Here is a 23,152-nt window from a genome sequence, read left to right on the forward strand (position 1 = left end):
TGAATATTCACTGCATAGCAAAAACTGCATACTGGTACATTGTGATCATTAATGTACAATTACAGTATAATATTTGAAATGTATAATTTTTGAAGCAATTCCTATCTGATGCATAGGTTAAGTATACAATATACTGTAGAGGAATGTAAAAAGGAACAGAAATGTGTAATTTAGACTTGAAATATTACCTTTATAAAAAAAACTACTTATTGTGCTTCTTTCTCTTTGCTGCGCTTGCTGCATGCACCTTGTTTAAACACAGCATTAATTCAAAGACCTGTAAACATTACTTGAGTCTCAACAGTATTCATCTGGCTACACATAGATGTTAAAGTTAGCCTATGCCAGTCTTACATATTTTACAAATTTTGTTGAAATCACAATAAGTTATATTCCTAAAATGACCATACAATGGCACGATTGTTTCAGTACATATACTCTACATTTGGCATTAGCAATTACCATGTCTTTGATTATAGAACACTATACATTTGTTTTTACTTTGATTAAGAAATGTGGTCGCATTTGGTCTCTTAAGTAAATACTTTTGTTATGTAACTAATAGAATGCTTAAAAGCACAGCAACACACAGCAACGTTTTAGTAAAATTGATTGTCAAGAAAATAGAATCTCTCAAAGATTGTCAAAATTGCTCAAGTAGAAAAGTTATAAAAGATAGCTTTTACGTAAGGAATGTCTATGAAGGGTTCTACTTATAAGATCATTTATATTCTATATACAAGATGGCACTCTTTGTAAAAAAATTGCATTGCTAAGCAAGCTGCGATATGAAATATTCTCCTTGGCTACTCTATGCGTGAGCTATGCTCTAGCTTAGATATTTCATGAATAAAAAGTTTTATGGCACTATGAAATACAAAAAGAAAGCATTTCCATCTATTACTATTACAACTGTTTATAAATGCAGTACAGATTATGGTATGTGCACACAAATAGGAGGACTTACACAAACATGTAGGTAGTTGGTCCTGATGTATCTACTACATGTACATTCGATTTGTTAAAGCACACTTTTCTCGTACGGAATACTGAAGTAGGAAACTTTATGAACACTCTGTGCTCTTTGCAACTGTCTCACATTGCCTTCTTCAAAAGAGATAAAAACAAGCTGTATACAAAGTACAGTGCATACAGTGAAAACATACAGTGAAAATGTACTTTCAAAGTTTTATGCTTACAGCAAGAATCTTTGATACTTCCTTTAAACTTGAACCATTCCTTTCTTTGTAAACTGTATTGATTTCCGTCCATACAAGGGGCTGTACAAATTTGGAACTTGCTCTGAACCATATCTTTGCAAAATAATTTGTTGCCTATATGTAAGATGTGTTCTGCATCAGCTTGTGTTACAGGTTTGAGTTTAGACACAAGCTTCACAAGTACAAGTATGGGTCCAACTTCACTCTAATCTAAGGCTGGGTCACCTGTATGACACACTGCAATTGGAACCAGCCATTGCATGTGAACTTGTCATACATAGTTATTTGAAGACAATTTGTAGACACTTTATCATTGTGACACAGAATGGATCCAATGTATTATTCTAACTTCAAAACAAGCAACTGCTTGATATTTGACAAGCCGAAATGTCACATACACAAGTTAATACATATCATGGTGACTGGTGTTTCATTATCAGTGTGCATGTATGCATGTTCAAATTTCAAGTATATCTGTACCGACAAACCTCACAGTCTGTATATAAGTAAGTGACCACTTGAGATTCTTGGTAAAAATGGTCCTGTAGACAGGTGGTCACTTATGGACTGAGTAGTTACAAAACTATACCGTACTTGAATTTGATCCTGTATGTTTACAAATTATTTTGTAAGTACCAGTAATACATATATAGGACCTATAGTATATTGTCAATTTATTCTGTATGTCAGCACAGAGAAGAGGTAATTTATATCATGGTGACCGGAGTTTCGTCGTCAGTTGTGCTCCCACTCTGCGACTGTTCCTGAGCGCGTCTTCTCGAAGCGTTCCAGTTTATCGAGGCGTACTCCGTGGGTTCGTCGTCATAGCGAGGCTTGGGCGGAGCGGGCTTGGCCGGCTTCTTCGGGGGAGGTTTGACTTGGAAGTCGCTGAGCTCGGCATAAATTAGTCCCTGTGGGTTCTTCACCCTATCTGGCATTGAGTCCTAGCAGAAAAACAAACGATCAAAACTTGTAAATTAATTTTATTCTTTCATTTCATTACCTTCTAGCCATACGACTACTTTTCCAGGGATCAAATAAGAAAATACATAATTGTATTTATTAGCACATCATGAAATAAGCACACAAATGAAACATAGCATGCATTAATGATTAGAAAAACCTGCTTAATATAATAAGAAATGCAAAATCTTAAGCTTGTTTCCTGGTTTTGAAATAAAATCTTACAGGTCCTGGGGTGGAAATGTATACAATACACATTTCAAAAGAATGACATATATGTTTCTGGTGCATAGAAAAAAAAAAAGGTTTTCATTTGGATATTGAAATTTGCAGCTACTCAGATGAACTTTGAGACTACACTACATGTCCATGACACAGAAGAGAAAGGTGTCAGGTGTCTCACCTGTGGGTTCTCATATGGATTCTCATCAGCTGGTGCAGCTGCAGCACCTGTAACAGGTAACAGGTGGGGTAAGCACACCTGTAACTTCTACATACACTCCAGGAAGTAAGACTACATGTACCACATAACAGACTAGGTAATGAGTTAAAGTATACCATTGCTTGAAATGTCAGCCACAAGTTTCATATTTTGTTGCCCAACTATACACAAATGTTCCTATTCAAGATCCATTTTGAAAAAAAAGGCTATAAGCAAGTCTAAGGAAAATAGACATGCGTTGCACTGAGAGAATCATACTCCTGAGTCAAAAATGTAGGTTTAATTTCCAAAAAAATCTACCGTTTTCAAAACATGAATTATTATGGTATTCTCACATATAAATGTCTGATACTAACTCTAGATTCTTCTTGTATCAAATTCTTTAACATAGCTCTTACATTCCTGCATAAAAAGCCTGAATCAATGTTCAGGAAGTATTAAGAAATGATAAAGAATACTAGTATTGTACCTCCTGGAACGTCATCATAAAGTCTCTCCTCGTTCTTGGCCGCAGGTTTCTTGGCGACAGCAGGTTTCTTGGCAGGAGTCGGCTTCTTCTTATCCTTCTTATCTTTCTTATCTTTCTTGTCCTTCGCCACTTCTGTGTAGATGACTTCTGGAGGAGGTGATGCTGGAAAAGAGGCAAGAAAAAAAATGCTTTAGTTGCTTTATTTATATGCAGCACTATTGAAAAAAAAAGAAGATAAAAATGATATATTTTTACACCCCAAAGTGACTTAAGTATTTTGTGTCAATCTGCAATTCCCAATATACACAATGCAGTGCTGCCATACATTCAGTACCGTTTTAAATTTTGTCTGTGGAAATGGTTAGGGTTGCAAAGAAGTTTGGGTAAGGGGGTGAAGTTTGCCATCTCTGGTGGCCTTTTTGTTGATAGGGAGTAGGCTCTTGGTGTATGAAACAATACCATTATGTGTATTGCATTAACTCTATATATTACTTGATTACTGTTTTACTTCCAGTTTTAACTTCTCCATGCTGCCTTACCCAACAACCATTACAGATTTAGGGCCAAACAGTTACCTTAGCATGCTTAAGGTTAAGAAATCCCAAAATGGTATGTGAGAGCTACCTACTTTATTTCTTACCTAATTCTAACAAGGATAGACTGCTGTAGGTGCAGGGTACATGTAGCTCTGTGCAGCACTGCCTCCTAGTGTCGGCTGTGCAAACTGCAGCACACCATGCACCATAGCTAATGAAAGAACGCAGTCACACTGCACTGGGCACTCTGTTTGCATGGCCTTGAAAACTGTACCCCTCAGCATTCTCCCCTCAAGCTTCACACTGATGGGTCCCAAAGTAAATATCAAAAGCACCATGTTGCACTGCCTCCTAGTAAGGACTGTACGAAGTGCAGCGTACCACATGTAGTGAAAACAATGCAGTCCATGCATAACTATGTCACACTGCACTGAACATGGTGTTTGCGGATGATGGCCTTGAAAACTCCACCCCTCTAGCGACCTCACCTCAAGCTTCACACTGAAAGGCCCCTGTACATTCTACCTGCCTTAAATCATTCTGAGAAAATCACAGATCATATGATATTAGTCCTTTTCTCCAAGCATGAGTTCTAGCATTATACCAAAATAATTAATTAAGATCTCCTTATGGTGTTTGTCTATGACAAGGACTGCTTTGCATGACCTTGAAACCTACTTCCCCCCAGCTATATCACCTCAAGCTTTACACCGATAGGCTGTCTGTAACTGCTAACAATACAGGAGGTTTGTGTGGCCTTGAGAACTCTCCCCTCCAGCATTACCCTCAATCAAGCTTTATACTGATAGACACCTGTACACATTTGAGCCCCTAAATCATGATGCTTGTAACGCAAACTGTCAAACTATATGGAAATACATCTTAAGTACCCTCTGTCTAAGTGTACACTATCACTTACACCAGTTTGCCAAGCTTCTGCATGACTTGTAAGTTGTTTACCCTATTGCTCTGCCTATGTAAACAGATCGGGGTCAGCTTGGGGTCAGGGCCATAAGTAGGCCGTGCAGAAGAGCCCCCTACATCGGAACTGCAGCTGCACCTGTTGTACATGCATCTATGAGATGCACCTGATAATGTAGATTAAAATAAGTGTATTTCCAGCTAGTCCAACATTATGCTATATATGTCTAACTGATCCAATGAAACTTACTGGAAAGAGGTCATTTTTTTAAAACTTATGAATGATGTACATGAATAATTATGTGATCTATGAATAGCTGCACTCAAATGATAATAAAGGTCTTTTTTATCCAGCAAGTGGTTCTTTTTAACAGTTTCCAGCCAAAAGAGGCTTTAAACTGTAAATCATGTCTTCTATCAAAAATAACAGTACCAAATTTCCCCATGACATTACACTAAATATAGTTCCTCTTCCTTCTAAACAATTACAAATCAGATCATTTTCTGCTTGGCTAACACCCAAAACAGAAGTGTGACCGTCACATCAACAGTATGAAATCATAGACCATTTCTAACACCATATGTGACTTGTCAGACACAGTCAGGCCTTTTGTGGGGCATAGATTATTTAGAGACTTCCAAACTTTCAGCCGTGTCACCCTGTATATCCCACAGCCCCAGGGTATGCATCCCTGTCATAGCTTCATGCCTCTCATACATAAACCATTTGCTGACATGTTATAAACACCTGGTACCTATGCTTTAGAAACAACACACTGCTCTGACTCTTCTCAATGCTTCAATACACTAAACTTCATGCAACTTTAAGTTACATGTACAAGAAGAAAGTTTGTGAAAGACAGCATGCTTTAGAGACAATGTAATACAGTATCCTGATAATATCATGACAGAAAAGTTGGTGATCTTAAAATGTCAACACACTATTGACAAGACTCTAGCCTAAAACTGCTTTATACAATTGGACTATATCTGTAGTGATCTGAGAGATCTATTTGGGTACCAAAATTGATGCTGTACGAGACTAGAGCTATTCGCCTTTATGAATAAATTTGTAAGTACATTATGAAGCCAGGTGATACTTTCCACACAGGATTAAGTTTGGAATGAGGAAATTTTGTCTTCTGTTACCAAGTCTTCTGAAGGGTGTACAACAAGATTCCCTCTTTCTCAGAGAAGAAAAGGATAAAAAATTGGAATGAGGAAATTTTGTCTCCTGTTACCAACTTAATATCCTTGGTACTAGTATGTACTAGGTACTTAAAAGTAGAACAAGATTTCCTTGCGAAACCCCTTATTATAATTGAGGAAGTAAGTTATGCCCGGTTGAACACCCGTTACATTCCCACTACAAAGCAAACTTGTTTTATCTCACACATTGCTGTTTTATGAACAAGTAACTTCAAAAGACTCTTGTACATAATATCTCTGTGGGAGAGCAAATGTTAAGGAAGTGTGACCAGAAAACTAACACTTGAGTTCCTCTTTTTCTCTGAATCAAATTAGAAACATGACGACGTACTTCTACTTTCTATGGAAGTCAAGGAAAAGGAAGAATGCATCATGCAGTTATATTTAATCAATTCTTGGTATCGATACAAAGAAAAGAGGAAGAGAGTCTATCATACAATGTCATCTATGAACTTCAAGTAAAAATAAGGAAGAGTGTGATATGCAGTTCTATTTAATCGATTCTTGCTAGTAATACAAGGAAAAGAGGAATAGTTTGGATAAAGTGTTATTTTTGTGAACTCTTACAAATAATGCACAGTCAACTTTAAAATTCAGTAACAGGTAAACCTTGAAAGATTGCCATTCAGAGTGTCTGTGTTTAAGATCAATTGAAGCAATGAAAACAACATCTCTCTTCGTAAAAAGACTATAAAATTCAAACCATTTTATCAGTATTGACTATCTTTGATATTTTGTGGGCCCAAAGATGGACCTTACGCTGTCTAAACTATCCAAAAGTTTGCACTTTGTACAATTCAACAGAGCACACTTTGTCATTGACACCTGTAGTATTTGTGTCTAAGATCTATTCAATTAACAAAAAACAACATTTCTCTCTTCAAGAAGATTCTATCGATTTATCATAATGTAACTGGATTTATTTTATGGCCCTAAATCTTTAAAAAAATGGGCTTTAAACAGTCTAGAACGACCAGAAAATTTGCACTTTGTACATTATACAGCAGACATTGTTTTTCACACCTGGGTTCACCTGTACAGCGCTACCTGCCGACCTGAACCTGACCTTTTGAGGAAATGTCAGCATGACTCATGCAGGTGGTATGTGGCGTGCTGTTGCCATGACGACCGCGTGCGTCACAAATATTAACCGCCAACCAAGCAATTAATAATACGATATGGGACAACGCGTTTGTGCATATGTTTGGGGAAGGACTTATTTGCGTACAATATGGATAAAACAGACGCCATTTCTGTTTGATCTTGTTAGTTGGTACCATAAAATGTACTTGAATTTTTTTTGATGGCCATAAATTCATTGTCATGTTTAGAAATTATCAAAACTACTTGTTGTAACCCTTCCAACCTTGCTTCAGCGTAATTTCCTAAAGAATGCGCCCCATTAAAATCATGCAATCAATTTTTCAGGGCCAGTTTAATCAATTTTCAGCAACACCCACAACATAAACAACCTTGGAAGGGGGCGTATCATGTTCCGCCCTAACAACCAGACTATCAACAAAAAACCCGAACTACTTTCTAAACTTTGACCTTAGCTGAACAGGCAGTGACACTGAAACTAGCTCAGCATTCGGGAACAAAACAAAAGCCGCCATGACAGCTTTTGAAGCTTGCGTATGTGGGTGTTATGAAGTTTCACTCAACAAACGGAACTATTATAATTTTTTAAAAGTTTTCAGTTTCACACCTTTTGTTCACTGTAGACTTGACTACAAGTACATAAAAGAGAAAAATGCCCATGGATACTTAATGGTGTGAATCAGAGAAAATATTTTTGCTGTTAGGTCATAGAAGATTAAAAGCTTTCACTTTCATAGCCAATGTCTTGTCAAGATTCATTACCTTTTTTAGGGTAAAAGGCTGGCCCAGGTGTTTTTGTGTACATGCATGTAAAGCCAAATATAGCAGCATTACATTTTTGTCATACATTACACTAGCACTGTCTTATGAAATGACAAGACATCTGATATTCGTAAATTAAAGAAATGTTGACACTTTAAGTTTGTGTGTTCACCTAAGACTTACATGCTGTATAATAAACTAAGACAAGGCTGTATATCATTAAGATGTCTTACCTTTCTTGTCTTTCTTCTTGCCCTTCTTGACCTCTGAGTATTGAGCAGCGGGGTCTTCAGGGGGTGGGGGCATGTCTTAGGATAGAGGAACAAGTCAATATCATTATGATGCACAGTTAAAATCTCCATCATTAATAAATTGTTTGCCTATATTTTACTTAATTCTGTCATGATTATCGCCATCTGCAACCTCCCAGATCTAAAACGTCTCATCCATTTCTAGCCTCACTGATGATTATGCAGTTATGTGAACTTCAAAAATAAGTTTTTTCTTACCTTTCTTTTTCTTCTTGGACATGTCGACAGTGGCATACTGTGAGCTCGGGTCAACCGCTAACGTGGGCTTGTCCTTATCTATCAGAAACATAGAAGACAGAAGGAGACAAATATCATAATATGGTCTTGTAAAAACCAGTTTTTTTTTACCAAATCATTGCATGTTATTTTGATACTTAATTCCATCTACCGTAGATAAGGATGATTTCTTTCAGACAAAGTCTTGATGCACATATCATATTGTACAAGACATTCAGTGACATTACAATTTAATACTATTCTCATTCCAAGTCAAGCTGGTCAGTTTTGACACAAGAAAAATGAAACATTGTCCCAGTAATGTCTGTAAGTACCTTTCTTCTTTTTGTCCTTGTTGACCTGAGCGTAGACTGTGCTCGGGTTTGGTGCACCATTGTCTTCTGTTGGGGAGAGGAAAAATGATTATAGATATGTCAATATCCTATATTTCACATGATAGTACTGTTGAAATTTTTTTTTTTTTTTGCACATTTCTTAAACAATAACACAACATGATATTGACTTATGAGTTTAAACTTCTGCATTCAAAAGTTCTACGGTACGTGTTGTTATCAATCAAACTGCCAGACAGTATAGCTCGCAGGTACATTGGACATTTTCCGCAAAACATCTTTAATATTTCATGGACTGCCCATATTTTCAAAACTATTTCAATGCATCCCTTTTCAAAAATGAATACCCAAATGTTGCTGCCATAACAGGTGGACCCAGTAATATAAACATTGAAGTGTCTGACACGGTATTGTGTTTTCAAAAGCTGTTTTGAACATGAGACATCAAAAATGTTATTATCAGAATTCCAACTTTTTATATGGAAAAAAAAATATTTGAATACAAAGAGAACATAGAAAAGTATCACAAAGGGTTTTGCAGACCCATTGTGTTAGCATGTTTATCTTGTAGACAATTGTTGCATTACAAGAAATATCAAAGATGTTATCCTTTGAAAAGCAATAATTATTCACTTTAAAGTCTGAACATAAAAGTTGTATTCTTTGATTTTTCCCCCATACATTTAAAAGAGGTAGACAATCAAGTATCAACATACGTGTACTTCTGATGTAAACTGAATACACATATTTATTGACTCATTTTATGTGACACATACTGTAAAATGATAATATAGAGTTCCCTAAAATACAATTTATTAAGAGGAACAACCCCATTAAATACTTGTCAGCCACTACAGCATGTACTATACAACCCTCAACAAATTTCATCACACATAATTTAACTCTTAAATTTTGCATAACAGGCCTTGATCAAATGTTTCTAATCACCCCCCAAAACATTCTTTCTTCCTTTTAGAGGTAAAATTTAGGATTAAATTAACTGCCAGCAACTTTTCTGAGTGTATGTCTCTACCAAAATATATATCATAAGTTATTAGTTCATGAGGAAACAGCCTCCGGTTTTCCCAGTACCGACACTTCCCTGTGTGATAGCGATCAGTGTTTTATGTACAGTTGAACCGTCACAGGGTCTTGAGTACACGCAATCCTGCTGTAACAGTAAACATTGTCTGGCTATTATGGGCAGCAGAAACCCATAGGCGTGGCAACTTTTGGCTTCGAGCCAGAAAAGGGAGACCGTGGATCGGGATGCCTGGCGGGGAGCGAAAACGAGGCCGTATGACCGCTAAACAACCCCACGCTTTGTCAGAGAACTTTGAACATGTCAACGACAATGTGGTAGTTTGAGCCAATACGCAACTTGTTTTGCAGAATGGCTTGCATCAAAATAAACAAACTAGATTGTTGCAAGGTACAATCTAGCATTTTAGATCTACACATTGTATTGTGAAGATTGGATTGTGTTTTAATTGCCAGACTGGTACAAAAAATGAAAGCATTTTGAAGGGATTGTTTGTGTTTATGTCTGCTAACACAAAGAAACTTTATATGTAAGTTTAACATTGATAATGTTCAATGTTGGCTTTCTATAATCAATTATGATATTTCCAAAATTCCCTTTCCACTTTTGCACATCTGGAAATTCGTGCCTCCTTTCCCAGATATAAAACTGTTTCCATTTGTTTACTTCCTTGTGATTGTTTATCCCAGGTGTACAGCATACTGTTTACCATCTGTTGTAAGTGAAGCACTTTGGGCAAATACAGCAAGTGTTTTGAGGTGGAAGGAGTAAACTTAGATAACAGTTAACGGCAGTATAGGGGTTTAAAGGAATGCATTATAAAATTGGATACAAAACGGATTGTGCCGGGAATAAACTGTATCAGATTGTTGTATATTGACAATTTAGTATTCTAGACTGACGCAAACAGTATTTTGAAGGCTGCACCAAAATATCATCAACTTTCAACAATGACAGTTTATACCAGCAACAAGTTTTATTTACAGCTTATCCCTCCTCAAGTGTTTGAACTCGTCTTTCAAGGAGCACTTCTTGTGGTTATTTACGACAGGTGTGTAGCACTTTGTTGACCACCTTCTGTATTTGAGAGTCACACATTTATTGAGACAAACCACTTCAGTGTGTTAAGACTGGTGACCTTATATTTTGAGGTCACTACCTCTGTCAGTACAATAGAATATAGCCAGGAGCTATATATGTATCTCATAAGTTGGAAATGCCAAACGTTTTTCATTTGGTATTTCATGTTGTTGTCCTTTAATCATGTCTTGTAAACATATCTAAGACTTCCAAAGAGGACCACCTGTTGTATTTTCCTTCTTATTTCTGACAGGTGTGCAGCATATGGCCACCTGTAACGTGGGAGAGTTTTGGGTAAACCAAGACTCAGATGACCTTCCAGTTTTAGGTCACTAACTCAGAACAATGTGGAGGCCTGAAGGATTGTGAGTTACCAAGTCTAAGTCAAAGTCCCAGGCATACAAACATTTATTATGGGTATAAAACATTATGAAGATTGTCACATTTTTTAAATAAAAAAGACCACTTGCTTGACTTTTTGTCTGGCTCTTTCTGAAAGGTTATATTTTACCTGTTATGTTGCACAGTTTTAGGAGAAACACCCCTCAGTGTCACATGTATTGTCTCTGTCTGAGTCTGTTACCTATGAACTATGTAGTAGCCTGCAGCAAATTCCGTTTTACCAAGTGGAAAATCCCAAACAATCACACACCTAGTACATGTAGTACAAAAATGTCCCTTTGAGGAAATGTGACAACTTGCTCTCAACAAGTACTACATGTAGTTGTACAAGCCAAACAATTACATCATGAAGGAAGGATACAAAGTACTCTGAGCCGCCCTGTACCCTTCCTTTACACATAAGTTTCAATTCCTGCCAGCTATTTGCAGAATACTAAGTCATTGGCAGGAGGAGGAAATGATGACATACTATTATATAAGCTGGAAGTAGGTGAGACTGAAAATCTATTTTCCTTTCAAAGTTTGTTACAACTCTGCAATATATGACAAGTTCACAGGCCCTAAATTCTGGAAATTTACAAATGCAAGATGGAATGCCATCCTTCTAGCCCAAATAATACACCCTCTAGCAAAGCCCTGTACCTTTTGTAACATTAGTGAACAAAAACACCATGTTAAAAGTTTTTCTTCCTGGCACATACCCTGCTCCTACCCCTATAGCTTATAATTACATTCAGTTTGTAAGTCACAACTTGTATCTCTCTTCCTAGATTACAACAATTTAATCAGAGCCAGACAATCTTGACAATGAGACATCTTCATGATTGCATCTAACAAGACAGTAATGCATTTGAGGATTTATGTTCAGACAGACAAAAACACATCCCAGACACTACCTCAGCTCTCAGCCCATTACGTTGTCTAAAACTATTAGTACAGGTGTCTTGTATGATTCAATATTCCCTAGGCTGAATTTATGTATCTGTTGAACAGTATGCACCTAACTGACAGAAATACATGTACATATGGGGATTAAAAACAGTTAAAAACACATGACAGACACTATCTCATGCTCTCAGCCCATTGCAATGTCTAAACCTATTAGTATCCTCCTGTATGATTTGATATTCCCTACATTTATGTAACGTTATCCCTTGAACAGTATCCTGGTAAGGTTGCGTCTAACTGACAGAGATACATATGGGGATTAAAAACAGTTAAAACAGACACTATCTCACGCTCCCAGCCCATTACACTGTCTAAAGCTATTACTGTCTTCCTGTATGATTCAATATTCCCTGTATTTATGTATCCATTGAGCAGATTGTCCTGGTAAGGTTGCATCTAACTGACAGAATTACATATGGAGATTTAAAAACAGTTAAAAACACATCCCAGACACTATCTCATGCTCTCAGCCCATTACACTGTCTAAATCCATTACTGTCTTCCTGTAAATACCTATTTTAGATGTATTGTTGATGTGTATGTGTCTGTCTGTCAATATGGGCCGTCGAGCCCGAAATAAACAATAAATAAATAAATAAATGTATGATTCAATATTCCCTGAATGTATGTATCCATTGAGCAGATTATCCTGGTAAGGTTGCATCTAACTGACAGTAATGTATTTGGGGATTTATGTTAAAAGACAGACAAAAACACACCCCAGACACAAGCTCATGCTGTCATGGCTTCCTGGGTGATTCAATGTTCCCTAAATTTATGTCTCTGTTGAGCCGATTTTCTGGGAAACTGTGAGTCATGGGGTTAGCTTTCTTGTTTTAGTTCCCAGAATCAGCCGGAGGTAAGACATGGCTTTGTCACAATGACAAAGTACCAATCGATCACACAGGCCTTTGCACGACAACTAGACTCAAATCAGAGTTCAAAGAAGGAAAGAACTCAAGATAACATCATGCACAAAGATTCTCAGACTGGTGGACATGATTCATGTATCAGCTAATAAGCTTTGCACAGCCATAAGCCAATTGGTGCCTACAGGTACCTATGATAAATTATCTGTCATTGTTTAAAGCCTGATTTACAAAATGATACAAAATGAGTGTTCAGGTTAATTCGGATAAAGAAAAGACACACACAAAAAATGTTTCTTGTGGAATTTTTCAGGATTCAACTCTCATAGATCTTTGGGGTCATATAAAGTTTAAGGCCACTATACCTATTTCTTAGAAATGGCAGTCAGGTGAGTGTGTTTGCACAAGACTACAGGTAACTGCCAACCTTTGGTGGACTACATAGCCCTCCACCTAGTAATAAATAACCCATTAAAGTAAGGACTTCATAGCCCCTACAAATGCAAGAGTTAATGGATTTATGACTTTCTTCTTTTATGTACTTGTGTCAGAATACTCGATGATGATGTCTGTCTCTACCTTTGTAACATTTTGCTGTTTTTGTTCCATTTGGACCTAATAAACAAACCTTGATGGGGAAAATGTTTGTGGTGGTTTTATGTCCGCTGTTTTCATGGTGAACTCTTTACCACGAACGTAAAACCACCACAAAAAGCCTTTCCATTGTGTGACTGTTACACTACTATTGTTTCAAACACGAACTCAAAACCACCGCGAACACTCCATTTTCTCACTACCGCAAAATTGAATCTCCCCAAACATTTCTGCGTTTACAGTTGTAGTTTGTTATGGTGTCCACTGTTGAATCCCGGTGGGCATTTACTGCAGTACTGTGTGTTTAAATGCTGCCCTTTGCAGCAACAAACATAAATATGCAGTACTGTAATAATCTGTAGTAGCAGAAGAAAGATCTCAAGTTTTTTTCAGTTTTTTTTAGCTCCCAATATTGGAATGTTTTGACTTTTTCATATCATGTAGACTGTGGCGAGGGTGGTGAATTTCAACTTTTGGTATTGAATTTCCAAATTTTGGATTATGCAAAGCATGATCAAGGTCTCATAGACCGCACAACTCACGACAAATTATATTAGCTCAATACAGAAGACAAACACTACAAGGTTCAATATATAACCGACTCCTAAGTGAATAATATTTGCCCCTGGCCGTTGCTAAGTCTACAAAAGTCAACTTCAAAGCAACGCCGACAGTTTTCACGGTTCACAGATAAAGAGGAATTTTCTTCCTTGTGGCTTTGAGCTCTAAAGGGTTGTTAGGAAGTAATATAATGAGTTGCTAAATATCACTGCATAGTTCAAGCAAATAGCAACTCAAACTTTTAAGTCAAATGTATAAAACCATATTTTGTGTACACTATATTTTCCTTATTAGATCAAGATATTAGTCGGAAGAATAAATATGATCAAAAGAATTAAAGGCTACTAAATATGATTTTCAAAGAGAGCAAATAGCAACTCAAACATTTAAGTCAAAGTGTACATGGATCTTGAGAGTATATTTTCCATGTGTTCCTTCTCAGATTAAAAAATGAGTTGAGAGCAAATAGCAACTCAAACTTGAGTCAACATATATATGGCTCTTTGAAACAACATCTTTTGTACATAAAATGTGACTTCATACAGCGCAATAGCAACCCTATATAAAATGAACAGACTCTTTGAAACCATAATGTTCTTGAGAATATTGTTTTAAGATTAGAAGATTTGATACATTAGACTTTGTGTACACCATAACTCAAACCAAGGCAGGTTATCTTGATAAAACCTCAGAGTGTGCAGGCCCTTGTGAGACCATATTTCCTGTATCCTGAATAATTGTCAGATAGGTCTGGGGGATAGAATAACACAGGGCCAATTTCATGCATATTTAGTGGAACTAACCGATTAGTCTGCAGCTACATGGGGGCTCACAACATGCTGACAGAAATTTTCCAGACCCTGAATAAGATTTCTAAATATCCTACACAGGATATGGCAAGGGTAAACATCCTCACATGACTCATATTCTTTCTTTAATTAGAAATTCAGGAGAGTGTGAAAATAACACTCCTGCTATTCTGTAACAGAATACAGAAGTGGTTTTCATGCTTCTCAACAAGTATCAGTTTCATTGTCTTTTATCTTTAGTGGCTGAATAAGAATTGTATAGCTTTAAAAACTGTGTCACTAAAACTACAACACAGAGGATCAAACTTGTTAAAGGGATGAAGCTTTTCTTCAATCTCAAAGCATCTTCACACTCTCACAAAGAGGTGAGAACAAGACAACAAGAGGCCTAATCCCTCTACTCCCAGTTTCCCCTCCCCAACAATTATCACCCCAATACACTGCCCCTCCCCCTCCCCCTAACCACTGAAGAGCTTACCCCCTATTGTGAAAACAACACTGGAAGACCCATCATCCCATCTCCCAGTCTTCCCTCCCCACCAATTAAAACCCCATTACCCTGTGATCCCTCTAACCACTGTAAAGTCTACCTCCTGCTGTGGGCCTGGCATCTGTGTGGTGGGTCCCTGGCAGAGCAAAGGCATTCTTATCTCCAATGAAATAAGAAAGACAGAAACTTATTGACAAGGGTTAAACTATCAGTATCACTAAGTCAGAAATTACAAAGCTCTAGCATTGGTAGAGGTAAAACTATTACCAAATCTTTGAGTAGTTCACACATTGTAAGAGCTAACTGAATGTGAAAACAACACAATGAAAGACTCATCCATGCTCCCAGTTTCCCCTCCCCACCAATTAACACCCCATTATCCTGCCCCTCCCCCTTACTATTGTAGAGTTTCACTCCTGTATTGAGCCTGGACTTCTCCTCCCCACCAATTATCAAGCCCCTATCAGTTTGTAGCTACTGTCAACTTTACCCCCTAGAGTGAGCCTGGAATCTGTAATGTAGGTCTCTGGCTAGCCTGATTAAATCACACTTCTAGCAGCTTTTCTACTACTTGTCAGATTAGCAGGGAGGAACACCATAGAGTCATTGACAGAAAGAGTTACACAGACTAGGTCCCCACCATAGTTTCAAGCACAAGAGCAGACTGTTGTGAACTTGTATAGCCTTTTATTCCATGAGCAAGGAAAGAGGAGACAGATATTGCAAAATACCTAATTTTGACAGGCCTGGTAAAATGTTATGACCAAATCCTAAAGAGTTTCACAGAGAACATAATGACTGTGAAAACAACAATGCAGAATCTCCATCCCTTTCTTACAGCTATCACCCCACCCATTATCCACAGATAACACTGCCCCTCCCCCTACCCTTTGAGACTTTACCCCCTAGAGAGCATGTCATCTGTTCCTGGCATGAGTCCAAACACCAGGCTTTGCAGCCCTGTTTTCTTTCACTACAATATTGTACATGGCATTTGTGATACGTTCCTGACTGGCACTCCACCAAGATTATCAAATATTTTCCAGAGCCTCTGCATTTTGGAGTAAGATAAAAGTCTCGACATATGAATAATTGATGAAATTATCCACCTTTTGCTTTTAGCTGCCCATATTAAATTCAAGGCTTGTCTAAGTTCCAGGTTTTAGAGTTTAGTTTAGAGTTCAGAGCTACAAATTGTACTTCCCTATCATTAAATATACATTTGTGCTTTTACTTGTTCAACATACAGTATCTGAACTTCTCTACTGAAAATGTCAAAACTGTTACGGTAGCAATTATTGTGTGACTTCTCCTTTCAGAGGGTAATTTTCATTTTCATGATTGTATCTTCTCATTTTACAAATGGGCCTGTGCAATTATTGACCCTGAGTCATTGTATCTGTTAGTGCCCTCCTACATACATTGTGTGTGCCACCTCTGTGCAACAGGTGTGTTTACCTGTGTTATTGGGCACACCTGACATCTGCTTTTACTTTCAGGAATGACTCACCATAGTATCACCTCTGTATTGTTGCACATCTTAAACTCTGCTTTCTCCAAGTTCCTATGTTATGGACATGATATAATTCATAATATCCGTGCATCATCTCAGCTGTAAAATATTTTTGTTCTTTTTAGATGTCTTTATATTGTGTGAATATGGGCCTTTAAGTCTGAGCAATAAAAAAGTTTTCAAACATGTCAAAATCTGCTTTCACTTTTTATATGTTAAGGGTATGACCCACTATATTATAGTATCATGTATGATTTTGAAATGCCTTAAAACAAATGGTTTCATGTTCTATGCTATATGTTCGGTATGGCTTGCACTAAAAGTGAATTTTGAACAAAACAACTCTAACTCTGCTTTTATTTCCTATGTTATGGTATGACTCATCCATAGGCAGAACTGAAAGTCTTTTACTTTCTATGTTATTGGTATGACTCAGCTTTCTATTGCTTTATTCATGGTTACCAAACAATGGGGTGTGTAAGGTCTTTTGTGTTGTGAACACGTAATGTAAACATGTGGCAGAGATCATTAGTACTGGGCTGTAAAATTGTGTAATTTAGGGTGTGGTTGATTTGAGCTGTTTGGTGGCCTTTGTATCATAGATACACACAAACACAGCCTTGCCTCTCAGTTGCAATCCTTTAGAAGAGGTTACAACCTTCCAAATACAGTGGGTTTCAGAAATCTATGTAATATCAAGATTCCTCTTTCTCTCTCTCTTCTTTCTCCATGTTACATATTTGTATATTTAATTATAGAATGAATGAAAATTAAACGTCCTTCAGATTTTAAAGGAAATACGAATATCAAAATAAAGAACAGATAGTTTCAACTCAAAGGAAGCTTGATTTACCAATTCTGGCAAAAATATACAATAATCTGTTATCCTTAATGTCTTTCATCAAACAACCTAACAAACTAACAAACAAACAAATGCACTGATGACACTACGCACTGTTCTTGTTGACAGTAGCGTACTCTGCGCTGGGGTCTACAGGTCCAACAGCTCCAGACTTCTCATCCCGCTCAAAGTGGACGTCATCGTAAGGATTCGCACCAACTAAGCATAGGAGAAACCAAGAAGTTTAAGATGTTTCAAACCATTAAATTGATTAATCAATGAAGTTTGGCCAAGTAACTTTTTGGGGAATTGCAATTTGAATTTTTAAATGACAAACGTAAGGTAATACTAGTCCATTTTTCTGGCTATGATTTTTAGAGAGTAGAATATTAGCCACAATTTCTGTCTGTCTGATTAATCATACCTGTAGTTTAAACTGTCTTCAACATATAAAACGACACAGAAACACAGAAAAACAAAATATAGAGTCTAAACCAATGTTGTCTCATACAAGTAATACAGAATGTACGGTTGTGTCAGTGGTACATGTAACAAAACAAGGCAGATTCAGACAATGGTCAGTTAAAACAACAACTGTTACAGTAACTGCAAACAACAACATGCCATGAATGCATGTGGTTTTATCAACAGGTACTACATATAGATGTGGAGTGGGGTATTGGAGAACACAGCACAACACGGAGGTAGACAGCGGTGACCTACCGTGACTCGGGGTGGCGTACGGACCCTCAATATCTTCTGGAGGGGCGGTGGGGGAATCGGGAACCGGGTGATAGGGTCGAGCAATACCCATGGGTTTGGGCTTCCTACGTTAAAAACATTAACGCCAAGAAAACAACCATTAAAACAAGGAACGGTTGTATTTACCTTGAAGTTCCCCGTTCGAGGGAACTTCTGCGTAAGCATTGTCAGGGTCGGGGATGTTTTCCGTGCTTTGGTCCAAACCGTGGTTAGTTATGCCATTCAATGTCGGTGACCTACCAGCAGGAGCAATTCTAAAGGTAGGGCAGCGAGAAAGACAGAAGTTTTACTGTAAAGTCTCCAGGTTTTTAATGGTGCTTCAGGTTTATGAAACGGACCAGAGGGAAGTTATAATAGATCTATTCTGGGCATGCATGCACGTACCAAGATATGAGAGATATTGAAAATTATGTGGAATCCATGCAAAGGTTCTAATCAAAGTGATTAAGAAAAATTGTTACACAAAGAAGTGATTCTACTGGTAGCGACGACAAGAAATAGAGAAATCTACCTACAAAATCTCTGGACAGGCAACATGTTAGCTAGTTTATGAAATAAGCCAGTAGATGATTTTATCTAGTCTAGATCTAGACATGGATTTATCAAGATATAAATGATATAATATTTATTTAGAACACAGGCTTTTATTTGACAGAATTCGAAACATTGACAATTGAAAATAAATTAGAAAAAAAATTCAAACCAACCTCTCTTTCAGTTCTACATCTTTCTTGGCTGAAAAAAAAAACAAGTAAAAAAATAATCTTATGGCAACGAAAAAGGAAACAAACTTGTGGTATGTGCAAAAATATGGGATTATGCAGGACTGCTTGTGTCAATAAAATGAACTTTGAAATTTGAAATAAAATTTGAATGTTACAATACAGAAAGAAATCTGAGGAAAAATTGTCTTACCATTAGCTGACTTCCTTCTCCTAAAAACGAACACTCCAACACCGATGATAGCTACAAGCACCACCCCACATACAACTGCTGCTATGATGATGACTGTGGTGTTGTCTTTATCTATTATAAGGAAACAAGGATGAAAACTCTTTCACATCAATCTAAATATTACGGCCACAATGATAAATAAAGTAGGTGAAAGATTCGGTCAAACAAATGGCAAGATAGAACATTAGATTTTTAAAGATCGCTGAGTGTTTAATGCAATATAGGAATACACATTATCAACACCATAATTAGATAGGTTTGGACTACATCATTGGCACACAATTTCTTGTTTGAAGAACTAACAGTAAAAAGCTCCACTTATCATCATCCACTTCCATTTTAGTACATGTATGTTTAAAGAAATAGATTTGACAGACTCAGCATAATACAGATCAATCCTAAACTGGAGATCATTACATCAACTGACTCAGAGACAGAAAACAGTAAAGATAACAGATATAAAGACAGACAAAAGAGTGTAGGAAAGAACGTACAGTCATTCAACTCAAGGAAGTAGGCTTAGGACAAAAAACGGGAATGCACGTGCAAAAATTAACGAAAGCTGTACGACATGCAGCAAAGTAAAACATTTAATTTGACGTGCTTTCACAGAACTTTAAGAAGTCCTTTTCATCAAAAGTAAATTATTTTGCAGCAGGCAAATAATACAGAACAATATCCTACCTGGTGATGTTAAAAAACATGTGGTAAATTTGCTCTGTGATACATCTACATAGTTTGTCTAAAGTTGCAAAATCATTATCATAAAATACAAATCATAAAAGTATCAAGGTAAAAATTATAACAAAAAACGACAAAGATTATAAGCAATGCTTAAATTTATTGACTTAAGACATTTTGTCCTGTTAAAACATGCGGTTAATGGCTTAGTTAATAAATCAATACATGCAACAATAGATGATATATTGATAAGTTAACTTCAAGTCTCAAATAAGTCATAAACTTAAATTATATCTAAGTATCATTATCAACTGTCATTTAGATCAAAAGTTCTTTTTTTCATTAGATATATTTCAAATTTAAGTCCTAGATGGCTTAACTAATTGAATTATATATTATTATTCTATATTGTTACAGAATAAAATCAATGAATTAGCTTAGATTTGTACAATGTTGCACCTATCAGCAAAACTAGCACTCTACCACACATGATTAGTTTGAAAGAATTAAATAGATTAATCTAATTGACTAATAATATTGCACTCATGTAGTCATGTATATGCTGATTAGCACTTAACTATTGCACTTAATGCACATCTTAGCAGTATGGCTTTAAACATTATCTAAAAGGTTTTAAATTATTGGTATCAAAAGATTATTTTCATATTATACATTTTTTTAAATTATTCCATTGATGATTCAGAATCAGGATTATTAATGTCGGTCAATTTCCTTAATAGCTTGCACCATTCAAAATCTTTCTGTTATCAATGATTGCTTTGCATTGAATCTATCAAATAGGCTTTTTTTTACATTCCTTTTCAAAAACGTTATATATGATTAAGTTATACTTTGACAGTACATTGCAACATATACAGTATTTGGTAAAAGTGTTACATAGGCTGCCTTTCCCTGATTAAATTCAAATTCTGGTTAGATTTTTAAAAAGAAATTATAATATTCCAATGCCTAGAGGTGCCATGATAGCCAAAATGTATTTCCTCAGATCTATGTTAGGACATGCATTGCCACAAACATCTAAACCTATAGCTAAATGTGCTCATAGCTCTTGCCAATTCTCATATATATCCTCATCATCATCCTTATTTTCATCCCTTGGTGTTTCATATACATGATCACTGTCATTGTCACAGGTGGTTCTGTCTTCCATTCTAACCTCATCTCCATACACCTTTCCATTTCCTTCATCCCCTTTCTTATCGACAACATTTCCAACTTGAGTTCTTCCCTTAACCCTTATTTTACAATACCAGATAACAAAGGCAAGAGTGACCAGAGAGAAAATGCACACCGAGGTCCCAATGATAGCATTCTGTGCAGTAGTGCTCAGGCCACCTCCTGTGAAAGTTTGTGCAAAGTATGCAAAAATAAGATCTCTACACATAGTTTTTATTCCAAATAAAACTTCTAGCAGCCATAAATATGTAAGGTGGATTTTCTCAAACACCAAAAAGCTGAATGCAAGCAGAAAACAAGACAACGCAGGGTCCAAGTACGACAAGGAAGTAAAACTCGGCCAAAAATACGCCCCCATTCAGGGGGGAATGTAAACAGAGACGCAGGCTTGCAAACAATCCGTGCACACAAAAACACCTGCCGATACAGTTAGAATTGACACAAACACCAAGGGTCAATTTGGGGCTGAACTTTAGACGCTCATGCAGCAGACCATGTAACAAGGGACAAATTGACAGGCAACGAAGCATGGCATTTTTTGTGTGTTGAGTTTTACCAGGCAAACAAGGCATGGGGAAGTAGTGTCACATTCATAAAGCCATATTCATGACATCCCACAAAGGATCACCAAAGAAACACCACAAAACAGAACTATAACAAATACTAACTTTCCCACAAGATAGCATGGCAAAAGCATGCATGTTTTAGATTCATTGTCAAAAGGAAAGAAAATTGACTATGGGCATGCATGTAGGATGCAAAAACTAAAAGTAAAAAAGGGAACTTCTTCAAAATCCTGTTTCAAAGTCATCGTTGTTTCTAGGCAAGTCTTCCTCAATCCCCCCTCCCACTTCCCCATTAATAAGATGTGCTGGGCTGTCAGTCCCAGGGCTTTCTGCAGCCCTCCTCACGCCTCCGTTAGCATGGGCTCCCACCTGGTTTTTCTTCTTCCTTTTCTCACAATACTTGATGGTGAGAAGAAGAGCCACAACTACGAGTACCGTAACGACTGCTGCGATCACAGCAGGAATTATCCGGCCTATCCCCATTTGGTTTACGGATCCAGCACCTAGAAATACATGTTTACTTATAAAACGCTGCAACTAAAGGCATTTCCTTTAAGTTTCGTGTTTCCCTTAAATGATGTAAGTCACCCCAAATCTGATTAAACTTCTGTTAAATTTTAGGGAGGCCATATTCAGTCAAACCAATCAAATACATTCTACATGTTGTTCTTGGGCTTATTTGACTTACATTATATTGTATGTGTAAAAGGCAAGGGCCATGCACAAGTCTATAATTATATTGAATAATTTTTGTTATCAATTATGCAAGTAAGTTCCACATGCATTTTCTATATCTGATTCAGTAGTATTTTTGTCAATTGTCATTTAAACTTATAGCAAGATAAATTGAACTGGACCTGACTACCACAAAAACATTCACAGAAAAAAATACAGTCACATAGAAAATATGGGGACAGTCACTTACCACCCTTCCTTGCCTGTGTAGCTAAACGTAGGCCATAAAATGACAATTAGCAAGAGTGATGAACACTTAGGGGATAAGAAACAACAGATAGTAAGAAAACTATGCAAAACAAATGTGGAAAGGAATAGAAATGAATGTAAAACAAACATTGAGACAGTGAAACAGACATGATCATTTTAGAAACAATTTCCTAAGAATATCGTACAAGAAAACTGGAAAAACATTTTAACAAATTAAAAGTCAGCTATCAATTGTACCATACATGTACTTGCAACAAATTAAATGTAAACCACTAGTTTGCTGCTAACAATTATGATCAATGTTTTTGCCAACTGAAAGAGATTCCTCTTGTAAAGCAAAAAAGTTTCAAACTTTTGGCAATAATTACATTTTGAAACGTTGCAACCTAAAAAAG

General features: G+C 36.7%; 1 protein-coding gene across 1 annotated transcript; it reads right to left on the reverse strand.

Moving 5' to 3' along the window:
• Window positions 1-1,701: 1,701 nt before the first annotated feature.
• LOC136424556 (uncharacterized) lies at window positions 1,702-22,295 on the reverse strand. Its single transcript, XM_066413170.1, has 11 exons — window positions 22,139-22,295; window positions 19,330-19,440; window positions 19,122-19,149; window positions 18,376-18,479; window positions 17,767-17,871; window positions 8,486-8,551; window positions 8,133-8,210; window positions 7,857-7,931; window positions 3,095-3,256; window positions 2,587-2,633; window positions 1,702-2,164 (listed from the first exon to the last, which is right to left on the reverse strand). Exons 1-11 carry the CDS (start codon window positions 22,293-22,295, stop codon window positions 1,928-1,930), a joined length of 1,170 nt encoding a protein of 389 aa, XP_066269267.1. The 3' UTR covers window positions 1,702-1,927.
• Window positions 22,296-23,152: the final 857 nt, after the last annotated feature.

Source organism: Branchiostoma lanceolatum, chromosome 18 (genome assembly GCF_035083965.1).
Source record: "Branchiostoma lanceolatum isolate klBraLanc5 chromosome 18, klBraLanc5.hap2, whole genome shotgun sequence".
Classification (NCBI taxonomy): Eukaryota; Metazoa; Chordata; class Leptocardii; order Amphioxiformes; family Branchiostomatidae; genus Branchiostoma; species Branchiostoma lanceolatum.